The sequence below is a fragment of the Paramormyrops kingsleyae genome, chromosome 13 (assembly GCF_048594095.1).
Source record: "Paramormyrops kingsleyae isolate MSU_618 chromosome 13, PKINGS_0.4, whole genome shotgun sequence".
NCBI classification, from domain to species: domain Eukaryota; kingdom Metazoa; phylum Chordata; class Actinopteri; order Osteoglossiformes; family Mormyridae; genus Paramormyrops; species Paramormyrops kingsleyae.
Genome location: NC_132809.1, coordinates 24,023,224 through 24,036,815, shown reverse-complemented (window position 1 = coordinate 24,036,815; position 13,592 = coordinate 24,023,224). Strand labels below are relative to the sequence as shown.

The 13,592-nt window shown below is 44.3% G+C and overlaps 1 protein-coding gene across 1 annotated transcript in view; it reads right to left on the bottom strand.

Annotated features, from left to right (window-relative positions):
* The window catches only part of LOC111843552 (nuclear receptor ROR-alpha A-like), a 207,406-nt gene that overhangs the window by 62,159 nt on the left and 131,655 nt on the right, over positions 1-13,592 (bottom strand). Inside the window, exon 2 of the mRNA XM_072698418.1 lies at positions 11,906-11,935. Coding sequence (XP_072554519.1) covers positions 11,906-11,935 — 30 coding nt within the window. The remainder of the gene's footprint in view (positions 1-11,905; positions 11,936-13,592) is intronic.

The window sequence follows — 13,592 nt, the reverse complement described above, 5'->3', positions numbered from 1 at the left end:
CGTTTGCAGCATCGGCTCTCCCCTGAGTCAGGATACAGCCACCACACGCACGCACCCAGAACTGCGCTGCCGCTGTCCCAGATGTATCCAGCAGGTAGACAGAGCGATTTCAGACAGCCGAGATCTCACTCCTAACCTGGAGCAGGATGGCTACCCGACAGCACAGTGTAAAGTCTGTACCTGCATAATCTCCACTGATTTTTAGTCGGCCTGCTGGGCTTGAAAATGCCTCTTTGGAATTTCACGCTAAAGTCCTACTTGAAAGGGCCTCTGAAAACAACAAAAAAGCAGCAGTAAGAATGGAATAAAAAGATAAAACCTACAGTTATTCAATACTGGAATCAATAACCGAAGGATATTCCTGGCCAAGCAATGCGATAGTACCGTACAAGAGTAAAAGATTACATTTTTATGCTTTTGTTTTTCATATATTATTATAATTTTATCATTTATTTATAATACTGATATTATGCACAGGATACCTTAAGGTAGCAAAACATTTTATAAGTCACTCCTTTCACACTTGGTTGCGAAACGTCAGGTGATCAAAACTTCTGACAAAACACGGCAAAATAAATACCACAGTAGGTCCAAATCATTTCATTTTTAAAAGAGTTGCCATATGGCAGTAAAATATTCCAGAAAGCAGATTATTTGCTCAGCCCTAACAGGATTTTTCCTGAAGGGGGATCCTCCTTCCCAGAGAGGTGAGGTGACCGCTGGGGGCTGTCACGCGCATTAGCGAGCGCTCTGGCTGAGCCGCCGCTGTGTCTGCAAGGTGAGCACCGCTGAGTCGCTCTGCAGGAGAGGCCTGCCCCGCTACCACAACGCTTAGTCGCTCTGCAGGAGAGGCCTGCCCCGCTACCACAACGCTGAATCGCTCTGCAGGAGAGGCCTGCCCCGCTACCACAACGCTAAGTCGCTCTGCTGGAGAGGCTTGCCATGCTACCACAACGCTGAGTTGCTCTGCAGGAGAGGCCTGCCCCGCTACCACAACGCTGAATCGCTCTGCAGGAGAGGCCTGCCCCGCTACCGCACCGCTGAGTCGCTCTGCTGGAGAGGCCTGCCCCGCTACCGCAACGCTGAGTCGCTCTGCTGGAGAGGCCTGCCCCGCTACCGCAACGCTGAGTCGCTCTGCTGGAGAGGCCTGCCCCGCTACCGCACCGCAAAGGCCAGAGAAAAATGTGCCGCTCTTGCTCCTGCAGGAGGATACTTGGCCTCTGGACCTGCAACGCTGCACTGACAGATCCCCGGTCTCTCGTGGATGTACTCTCCCAGAATTCCGGTTCTCCTCCCACATCTCTTCATTCTGTTCCATTCAATGTCTTTTATAGCTTTTCCATCCGATGTCTGTCCCATCCCTCATCTCTTCCAGTCTATCTCTTTTCCATCTCTGATCTGTTCTATCCATTCCTGTTCCATCTCATGCCTATTTTGCAGAGCCATGTGTGCCTAGCATAGCCTTTCCATCTCATCTATGTCCCATCACTGATGTTCCGGAGCCTAATCTGCTGTTACATTCTTGTAGGTCCCTTCCCACGCCTGTTCAGGCTCATCTTTGTCACGTCCAATGTCTGCTCCATGCCGGCGTTCCCCATTCCATGTCATTCATCCACACGCACGCTGGCACCAGCGACTCCGGGGCCTCCCTCTCCGTGGTCTCTGGAAACCACGATTAAGGAACCGAGCCAAAGAGTTTCAGCAGAACAAACAGTAGCTTATAATGGTTTTTAAAGAACAGGCTCGAGGAGCGAGTTCACTGGGTTATTCGTCGCAGAATGTGAAGTGAGCTTTCAGCCTGCTTTAATAAAGAGGGAAAGCGTCACCGTCGTGACGCGGCTCATTGAGGGAAAAGCACAGCGAAAAGCACACTGTCTGCATTCCGCTGCCACGGCTTTTGTCATTAGCTGTCGGTCACTGAAAGTCATTTCCTATACTGAAATGTTCCCAGCGATCTTGATGAGCAGCCCGGGCCAAAACAAAAAGGCTGATGGAAGAAGTAAGCGAACAAAACACATAAAACCGAGAAGACTGGGGTCTCTCCTTTCCGCCAAATGGCCGTAGATCTACCTCTCCGTGAGCTGGAGGAGAGCAAGTGGCTCTACTCGTTTCTTCGAAGAACACCCAAATTTACCTTAACCTAAGCTTTCCAGGAAGTTCGCCTGGTCTACACGTAACATGGGATTACAGAATATATCAGAGGTGGCAGATAACGAATCACTGAAAACGACTTAATTCTCCATTTCAGTCACGGCATGCAGCTCAGATCGTGTTACAGGAAAACTTGAAAACAGCAACAATAATAGCAATGATAGGGCTATTGAGATATCCATGGCATAAAGCACGATGGAGTAGTCACAGCTCACTAGTGCAGTTCAGTACCACCAGGTGGGTGGTGACCTCACTGTGTCATGTCAAAGGTACCTGTCAGGAGTATCCATCCAAGAGCTTTAGCCACTTGGAAGGAAATTCATTTCCCCTAAATAAGCCGGTATTTAGACGGGCCGTACGGCATTAGATCCGATGCAAATGCACCAGATGCCGATTTCACACAAGGTTAATGACGCTGGACTGGCACACAGGGAAGGAGCCACACGAGGGCCAAGGATGTAGAGGCGTCCCGAGGCACGGGGGCTGTCCCGCGAACCGTCTCCATGGGGTGTGTACACGCACGTACATCAACGACTGAAACGGGGACGAATCTCTGCACAAAAAGCTGGACTGCTGTCAGACCCATCTGCCCCCTCCCTTGCCGGGGGCTCCAAAACCATTTTCCTGCAGCGTGCCTGGAGCACGGGAAAGATGCAGGACGCAGAATGAGACAGGGGCAACTTTGGTGACTAATTAAGTATGCGGTGTCACTGTCACCGCACTCTTACACAAATGAGTCACAGATTGTGTGCATAAGCATTGACTTTCCTGTCTCGCCTTTGGTTCTATAACAGATTTATTAAAGTCAGTAATGAATCTGATGGCAGCAGAACCCCGGTTTTCCCATTTCCACTTGCTTTTCCGTTCAGGGTCTGACTTTTATTTCCCTCTGTGCTGAGCAAAGTCCTGCAACTTTATTATGCAATTTCTGCAAAAACACGTGGACGTTGGAGGTCCTGCTAAGTAAAAATATGATGACACATCCCACTTTGGGCATATTGATTTCAGGGAGGAGGATGAGGGACAACTGAGCAGGGGGGAGGGCATTACGGGGATACTGTAGATTTGTTGACTGCGGGGTTTTGGTGGTAAAATTTCCCAGCTGCTGGGGCTGTGGCAGAAAAACTTCTTGCCGATTTATTTTTCCGGCACTGAATAATGGAACAGCAGATTTCCGGGACATTGTGCATCATTTCCTGGTGTCAGGTAGTTGCTGACAATTTGCGGGAAACTCTCGGAACTTCCAGGAGAGGTGAGGTACATCTGATTAGCCTGATCGAACCTTACAGCATTTACGTAGCTTTGCTAACACATGCAGTTATCCAGTGCTGGCATTGGCTAATAGTAGCTAATAGCTAATAAATGTAAGGGGCAGCTTACGTTAAGTTCCTCTAAATCACATTGAAACGAAGACCATATGGTTTGCGTGGCCGGCCCCGTCTCCACGTTAAGAGGAACTTCGCAAAAAAAAAAATGTACTGCATACTTTTACACATCCGAAAGTCAACACTCCCCCCCCCCCCCCCCCCGAGCACTGTCACGTCGAACAGTGACATCTGGGAGGCTCCTGCCGGCCCGCACTCCACCTCCCAGGGACTGGGGGCCTCGCTACTGGCCGTCTGGCTTCAACCACAGGCAACACCGATTAGGCTGCATGCTAATAAAAATGAATTATTAACAACAACAATAATGTGCTCGGCATACGATAAAAGGGGTCGAGTGTCCAGCGCCGGGCCTCTGCACGCGGTGATTTGCAATGTAACAGCTGGCCCCCAGCCCTCAGCAGTGCCCCCCCCCCTCTGCAGAGCATCGCTGCACAGCCCATAAACTCCCACACCCTGGCAGTGAGCGGCTTTTAACTTTCTGAACTCCTTTACGAGCCCAAGCTAACTACGTACCTTAATACACTTCTCACTGGGCAACACGGCTCCATTGTATCGAATAAAGGGAAAATTATGATTAAGCACTTTCAGAAAAAAGCAGTGAACATGAACCTATGTTGACAAGACATTTATTGCTCTGAGCTAACTCATGGGCCGGTTGCCAAGTACAATTAAATAGCAACAGGGAGACATTATTCTTACAGACTGGCAGTGTATATAGAATGCTTAATGCTTATGAATTATTGCACACTTAGATTACCAGAAACATATTGCAGGTCTATTATCTTGTAATCGTCGACTTCAGTGACAAATGAGAAATGGGGAAGAGACGTTTTAAAAACCAAGGAGCGGCCGAGACGGCAGCTGTAGAATTTACCGCAGCATATCCGCGGGCCATACGCAAACTGACAGCTTAATTCATGGGCTTTCGGAGGTCAGAGATATATGGCACACTTCTTCTTAAAGCACATTCACAGTAGATTCTCAGTAGTCACTTATCCAGGTAGCATAGAGGGGAGGGAAATGACCCGAAAGGTTGCAGATTCAAATGTGGCGGCATGTATCTTAGCAGGTTAGAACACTGTGGCTGTGATCAGAAGGCTGCTGGTTCAAATCCCAGTGTCAGCAGAAAGATTTCACCATTAGATCTTTGAGTGAGATGCTTAACCCCCAATTCCGTCTGTGGTTGCCTGCTTTCTCAAAATAAATAAAAATAAAAAGAAACATTTCACTGGGGATAAAAAAACATCAACTACATTAAATGTAGATATAAAGAAGTTTACATAACAGTAGCAATTACCTTTCTATATATCACTATGTATGTATTTATTTTCACAGACAAAGGTGTGAAAATAAATATTTTTATAGTTTTTATTTTGCAATGTTCAAATTGCAAACAGGGCCTAGGTCAAATGTTTACCCAGGCAGAAATGTTCTGGGCGCCTCAGAACAAGCCACAGACGATTACCACAGCCATCTCTCTTCTGAGAGGAAGACAGCCACAGTTGAGGTGTTTATTGTGGGCCCGCCCTCTGGTTTGTCATCATGAAAAGAAATAAGAAAACAGCAAAGCTGTCGCTTCCACTGCAGCTTCCTGTCCATACCGAGAAAAAAAAAAAACAAGAGATGCAGCACATTAAGAGAAGAAAATTGCGGCCTGGATGTGATGGTGACTTGAATGAACTTAAGAGTAACACCGTTACTATGAGAAGCAACTTGTGCCAAATCCCGCTAATGTTTGTTTGCATGTGAAAATGTCTCGGATTCATTTGTGTCCTTGTGTTTACTGCTAATGGCAACACCGTCATGATGGCCGATATTAGAACACTTTACATTAACTGCACCTTCATAACGCCTTTATAATACATTCGTAGAACATTCAGTGCACATTCATAATGCATTCACAGAATGTTCATAAGCAGCATGTAACCTTAACAGCTTTAATATATATTAATAACAAACATTATGCGATTATAATGTTTATTAATGTATATTACAGCTGTCATGTTCATTGAAAGTATTACGTATGCAGCACTATACGACATGTTAAGGTAAATGTATATGCTGTTTATGAATGTTCTATGAATGCATTACGAAGGTGCAGTTAATGAAAGGTGTTACCAAATTTTGTATAACTGATACATGTCCCATCATGAAATACCAGACAACTTGTTTTTTTATGAAAAACATTTTTGGTCTGGAGTTCTGGCTCCCTGGCAGGGCTGCAGTTACACCCGACGAGGATCTTAGTCACTGCCAGAAACGGAATGGAGATGACAGGGACAGTTCTGGCAGAAGGTGCAGGAACTTTGTGATTTTTTTTTTTCTCCACACTGTTCTGGTTTCCATCTGTAAAGTTGTCCCATTATGCAGTTCTAGGGGCCGGACTGGGAACACTGTCAGGTTAGTTGGCACCCATCAGAACAAGGACCTTCCCATATCTTTGAAGGTTACCAGACCCAGGTAAAAACTGAGCCCATGGGAGCCGGTGGTTGTTCCTCGGTACCTTCTCATGCATCTCCTTCCCCTGAGCTCATAGCCACACATGGCTCACCAGCATCTCTCTGTAGCAATAGTGACTGACAAAGAGGACGGATTTAGGCAAGCATGCGGTGAGGATGGATTTTTAAGTGTGTGGTGAGTGGAAACCTTAAGGATTTCAATGCCAGAAAGGCAATTTGAAACAAAACAGAAGCCAGTGCGCAACAGATGTCAAGAAAGAAAGGCTATAGCAGCTGCTTAATGAGAATAAGGATTAGCCTGTTAGCAGGACGTGTTTAACATGTAGCAACTGTCTCCCTGTCTGGATTCCCAGCACCAGACTGAAAGGATCCAGAGATCTGTGGACATTCTGACAATCATCATCACTCATCTTTAGCATTCAGTTATGAGGATTAATTTGGATGGTTACCTAATACGGAGACGGGCATGTCGTTTTTGTAAACTTCCTAAACTGAAGTTAAATAAAACTTAGAGGAATGCATAGAGCCATCCAGTATAAAAACACTGACACCAACTGCTGAAAGAGCAGCTTTTCTGGGCTTTTACGCTCTGTTTGTGGCTCCCTGTCTTCCTGTGGCCGCACCTGCGTTTTGCCTATTACTCCACAGGCACGTTTGTAAACAAGTGCACAGGTGCACTCACTAACCCGAAAGTCTAATCAGCAACAGCAAAAAAAATAAATAATAATAATAATAAAAATAACCATTTGTGCAAATGTCACTGACAGAATTTGTATGAAATACATTTGAGTTAATTTGAATAATTTTTAGAGGTTTTGGTCCAATAAAATAATTAAGTGGCCCCCACACACGCTGTGTGTCAAGTTTGCGCCACATGTCACATTAGTTTTGTCCTGCAACCCAAAGACAAGATGCAGTTAACAGGCATCTCTAAACTGGCCATAATGTGTGTGTCTGTGGGCATGTATATATCACAATGGGGGTTATTTTGACCTTATAGGGACATTCCCCACAAGTGGATCTGTCACAGAAATCAAAAAACGAAAAATGCCAAAACTCTTGTATTTGTTTGGTTGCTTAAGGTTAGGGCTGGGTAGGGGTTAAGGTTGCCATTGTTAGGATTAGGGGTTTTCCCACATAAATGAATGGATGGTGCCCACAAACATATGGATACCTAACCTATCTGTGTGTGTGTGTATGCTCTGTGATGGACTGGCATCCCATCCAGGGTCTATCCATGCCTTGTGCCTGGGACAATCTCCAGCCCCCCCTCATCCCTGGGCAGGATAACTGGCTGGAAGGTAGATGAGCTCCTCAGTATCACCAGCTTCACAGAGACAAGGCCATAGTTGTGAAGGCACTCAGTTATAATTATACTCCAGAAAACAGACGTAAACTTCCACGTCAAGGCTGTGAATCTATACTATTGATCGGCTAACGAAACGACGAGGTATCAATTGTGGTAATGTGTGCTGACCCAGTATTACCTAAACGTGTCAATCAGTGGCTAATACCGCATTGTGACTTTCATATGCCACATGAGATGAGTGGTAATTGGAGGGATGCTCTACAACACAACAAGTCAAAGAAACCCAGACACCCTTAAGCCCTCATGGTCAGAAGCAAACACAGACTGAACCACCAGAACAGGCCCTGTAATGCTTTCAAAACAGTACAAGTCAATCCTTTCCCAATACTCTGAACTTGTTTTGACAGCAAATCGGCTTATTTAGGGCAACCGGGATACATTCAGTAATGGTGCAAAAGTGCCCATAGAGAATCAGCCTCACTTGAGGATGGTGAACAGGAAATCCCCGGCGCATGTGCAGCAATGTGATGTATAGCAGCAGGTGTTTACATGCTAATACACACACTAGTGAAAACGATAAAAGTGACATAATGCAGCAGTCATGTGACATGAAGCTTATTTTTTCAAGTCCCAATAGGGGCTCCACTGTTACCTCTCAGCAAAGCTGCTATTCCCAGTTCCTTCAGTAAAATATCCAGCTGTATAAATGGGCAAACATTTTAAGGTAGATGAGAGCTTCGGATAAGCAGCTAAATGCTGAATAAACAGATATATTACTGGGTGTAATAAATGTGAGCGGCAGTAATGAACTGGGCCTGCTGAGAGAGCAGCGGCGGCGGGATTATTGTAAACAAGGGGAACGCTGGAGAGCTTAAAGCGGCAGATTACGTTAGTGACGGCGGCGGCCGAAGCTCTGCGCTGATCTGACAGATGCGCTTCACCAAGATGCTATCGGCAGCCAGTTTTATGTGCAGACACATCCGCTGAAGATAAAAAAAACACCCTGGGCAAAGAATAACCCTTGACCACAACTGCGTGCAACTAACACAAAGCCCCGTTGACATTTAACGGCATGCAGTTATGACTTGCAGTGGCAGCATCTTCGTCTGCAGCTGGTTTTTCTTTAGAGACGCAACAGCGGACCACACCACACCCCCACCCCGGTCCTGCCCCACGCGAAACAGCCGTTTGATCTGTTGCTCGCTTTACTGGTTTGTGATATATAGAATTTTTTTTTTTGTGAATGTACCTCTGGTACAAAGAAACATCGCTGTGTGGCCAGTGGTTTGTTCAAATGCGATATAATGAAATTCCCAATGACAAAATAACCGTGGGAACCGCAGATAGTGTCAACTTTATTTTTGTCAGATATGAGTTAGCAGAGGAACCCTACCACACTATGGCATTACGAAACGTGAAGTGCGCAGAAGAGAGAAAATCCGTAAGTAAGGTATCGTACATGGGGCAGTTCAATAAGAGACATACGGTATTGTGCAATTCAGGCAGTCAAAGAAAATGTTTAATGTTATCTATTTGCTCAGAAAAATAATACTCAGTATCAGAATATATGTAAATTTAAAGTTACACAATAAAAAAGTTACACAAAGTTACACAATAAAAACAAGAATTTTAAGAAGTTCTGTTCTCCAAAAAGTTACTGGATGGCTAGATGATCCCCGCTTCAGTTTCCAATCCTCACCTCAGGGGCACCTCAGCCATTCAATGTATTTGTCAAATTTCACCACCAGCTCAAAAAAATAATTACCTCAACTGGCAAAAAGCTCAGTGAGGCACTGTTTAGCCAAACATGGTGATCTAAGGGTCGAGTCAAAAATACAAAGGCGTATTGGATGGTTGCTGCAAATACGGGGGTGACTTTAGGAGAGGTTTTGACAAGGCTATGCTGACACACCTTGACAGACATAATTCTACACCAACAATGCCAATTTATTTGACTGCCTAGGACTATTGCACAGTGTTGTAGATATGTACAGTGGTAGAGTAACACCAAGAACAGTGGACTGCATTAGCACAGGAAAAACTGTATTACCTGGGAAAACACAGGAGAGCAAAGCAGTGAAGAAAAGATCTCCAGCCTCCAGGCTACAGAAATTAAACTGCCCTCATTGACCAATAAAGTGACCACACCCTCTTCTTGTGTTACATCTGCTTCTTCTAACCAGTTCAGCAAGTATTCAGTGGTGAAAACTGCCTTGACACGGACTCAAGTTAACTCTCTTTGGATCCCTGCCTGCTACCCACGGGGAGATTTTGCCATTGTGGAGTCACAACAAGTAACACCAAGCTGTTCCACAAAGGTTTGTGTTTCCATTGATGTCTAAAACATGACTGAGAGTATTACTAAATTCCAATACAGTGATTTTGGTAACATGCTGTGTCATTGCAGAATTGAAGGGATTTTTTTTTTGATAATGTCTTGCAAAAATACAATTTCCTTTTCCAGAATAGCTGTTAAATAAATGTTGTGAAAGTGAAATGGGATTATTAAGTAATATTTATGTTTGTTTGGGCACAGATTTCCCCAGGAGGCTCCTAGAAGCATCAGTCCAAAATGTTTTTGGTCTTGATATTCTGTTTTGGTTTATAATTTAAAAACCTACTGCTTTTTGGTTGAGGTAAGCCAAGGAAACATGCTAATAATTTAGCCAATATCTAGCTTATGTTCATGTATTTCTATATTACAATTATTTATTGCTGTTATTAAGTGACTGTGAAATTAGTACAAACACTCCTCACTCAATCACATACCTGCTTAAAGATTGAGCAGACTTACAACCAGCTCCCCAACTAGTGGGTATTTCACGCTGTACAGTATGCAAACCTTTGTAATGTATAATAGAGCTGATTTCCCCTATTCTGTTTAGTACAGTATACAGTAAACTACTATATAAACATTTATAAATATACTAAAAAATGTTATAAATGGTGCAAAAGTGACATTCAACAATATATAAAGATGGCTGACACTAACCCACTAGAATTACAGTATACTCCTCACTTATTGACCAATTCGCTTAAGTACCTAGTCGTAGGAATATAACTCGGTCAAGTGAAGAGTGGCTGTACTACAATCACTAACCATTTTAACTAGTCACTTTTTCTCACCACATCACCTCCTTACAATTAACTCTCCAGTCCGGGGTACTGGTAATGATGGAAATGAAAAGCCCAATTCATCTGATTCCCACCTGTATGGTCCTCGGAATCAGGGAGAAGTGAGAATAGGTCTACAGTACATCCATCAAATTTAGTAAAGATTTAGTAAATAGCCCAGCTCTGTTCCTGACATATTACATGCATTTATTTAGCAAATGCACTAAGATGAAAGCAGGGTTGCCCATTTCCTGGGGCAATTAGGGTTAAGGGCCCTGCTCACGAACCCACCGGTGATATCACTCTGCCAACCATGGAATCTGATGTGGTGACCTTCTGATTATGGGCACAGAGTCCCAATCCATAGAGCCACACATCACCCAAGAGAAGAATTATCTTGGCCAGCCCCAGGTTTGAAACTGGGACATTCAACACACCAGCGTCAACCTCCAATCAGCTGAATCACTCAGCTCGTCAGAAAATATAAACATATTTAATAAATGACACTGATATTGCAACTAATAATGAACAAGACCCTGTTTTCATCAGAAGGTTATCCCTACTAACAGAGTCATGATTGCCTTTATTCTCTTGCTCAGCCCAGAGATGGCGTACAGAAAAGCATAACTTGAAAATGGACATTGAAATGTTTTCTGTTATCATCCCTTTGATAAGTTAGCCAGCTTCTCCTTCGATTTAATACTCCCACATAGTAACCAAAGAACCGGTACCACGATACATGTCAGACTAAGAAGCGTATCGACTGTTTCTCAGCAAAGATCTGAGCTTTGGAGCGTCGTACACCTGGGCCAGCTTTATGTTCTCCACAAGGGCCCAGGGGCTTTCACGGAAACAGCAATGAATTCTTTAGGAGTGTGTTATAGTACCATGGAATATCTATGGGCAGAGTGGTGAAAATAAAAGGAACAGTTGATTCTCTTTGAATATAGACAGAGAAAACCCAGTGTTAACAGAATAATGGAATGTCTCACACCAGCCTTTATGTGCAAAAATATATCTGTGGATTGTGATCTTCTGTGCGCGCAGTTTTAAAAAAAAAAAACGCATCCTTGTTGTGAGCTCTGCAGACTACAAAGAGCGGCTTCAACCAACTGTCTTCCGGGCGGGAACATGACCCCTAAACAGTCACATGAAAAAACTGCAGATAATTCCAGATTTTATACAAGAAACAAATGCTGCTTCTGCAAAATACAGAGAACGTTCGTTGTCAACAGTTTTGAGGCCTTGCAGCTCATCTTTATATATCCTGCAGCATTTTGGGAAAATACTGTATGTCTAGGACTTTATTTTCAGTTATATTTGCTTGCAGTTTGAGTTGTAATCATGTAGATAGTTATTCCCATTTGTTGTTACTCTTCCTTAACCCATAGATTTCCCATCAAATCAGCTACTGTACAATTATTTGGTACAGCCAGTCACCTGTTACAACATACTAAAAGATGTATGAATAGAATATTTATACTTACAAGTGTGTGTCTTCTTTGTTACAGAAATACCTGTAAAAAAAAAGAGGAAAAATTAGTCCTGTGTTACCAAATATAAAACATTTGTTTAACCTGGTTGCTTAAGGGAAGAGTTAGTGTGTCTATGTTTCTAGAGCGGAACTGAAACTGTAAAATATGATTTTTAATCACAGGTTCACAGCCCCTTGCCAGACTCCCGAATATGTGTCAGCAGTGCACAGTGTGGCACTTCCTACATGCCTGGGCAAGGTCGGGGGTCAAGGGAACCACAGAGGTGCCCCTTTCCATGTCTGGGCTAGGTCAGAGGTCATAGGTCAGTGAGAGAGCATTCGGACCATATGCGGCCATCTGGCTGAACGCATCCCAGCAGTGAGGATGGCTCCAATCGAGTCGATTATGAAAATTTATGCAGGAAGATATTCCTGAATTGTAAATTAGGCGCTTGTGCCTCAGTAGCCTCCAAACTGGGTCTCTGGACCCACCTATTGGCTACATCCATGCTGCATGCACGACCTGGAACGCGTTTATGGAAGGTAAAGCCTGTATCAGTAGTTAATCTCAATCATCTTGGGACCAGGCAGGACCCACGAGCACGCCGTCTTCCTTCGGCAGCGTGTGCACACATATCCCTCGCTCCCCTCGTCCAAGCCGGCGTTTCCACAGGCTCCTGATCCCACAGAGAGCGAGAACCGAGGATGTTCTGCAACAGCACGCAGATCCACGGCAAAGTACCTCAGGGACTTCACCAGCAGCCGTTGCTTATTATTCAACAACATGCGCCTTAATCTGCCAGCAGGACAAAACCAGGCTCCAGATCTGCTCATGGTGGTTGAGGCTACTAAAGATTCTCAGTGTCACCCTGATGCCCGATTACTTAAAACCAGGCAGTAACTGACAATAGGCAATCGCTAATTCACCTCCTGGACAACCAATGATAAAAATAACAATGCAATACATACACGTGTCCTCTTGTTAGATATACTCACTTATTCACACACACATCCTCCAAACTGTGAATTAGGTAGCTGCAACTCATTACGAACAACATGCAAACAGAGTGAAGAGGGTCATTTGCTGTTTGGATAAGAATTGGAACGTCTAAGGCAATTGGTTGAAGTAACTTTGAATGTGGTATGATTGTCGAGGCCGGACATGCCGGTTCTAGGTCAGAAACAGCCACCATTCTGAGAATTTCACCTGCTACAGATTCTAGAGTTTACAGAGAATCGTGTAATAAACAAACAAACGAAGAAAAAAACACCCAGTCAGCACCAGCTCTGTTGCTGAAAACACCTTGTTAATGACAGAAGGTGGAAAACAATGGCCAGTCTCGATAAAACTAACAGCAAGACTATAAGTGCAAGAATAACAGCTCAGTAGAACAGTGATGTGCATGAACTTTTCTCTGAATGCAAAAGGCATTTACCCTCGAAGGGTTTCTGGAGGAAAATATGGGCCCTGCTCAGTACTAGCTAGGCCCACTTAATAACCTGGGCACCGATTGCTCTTAGAAGAAGAAATATGTAGGGTTACCTCTTATTGGATGAACGATTTTCATGCAATTCTTTGACAGCAGTTCAACTAAGAGAGACTCTAGATGTGAGGTGGTGACACAGTAATCCTGGAGTGCTGGCCCAGGCTCATGCAGCTGGTTATCCAGTGTGGATCAGACCCAGTGTGGATCAGAGGA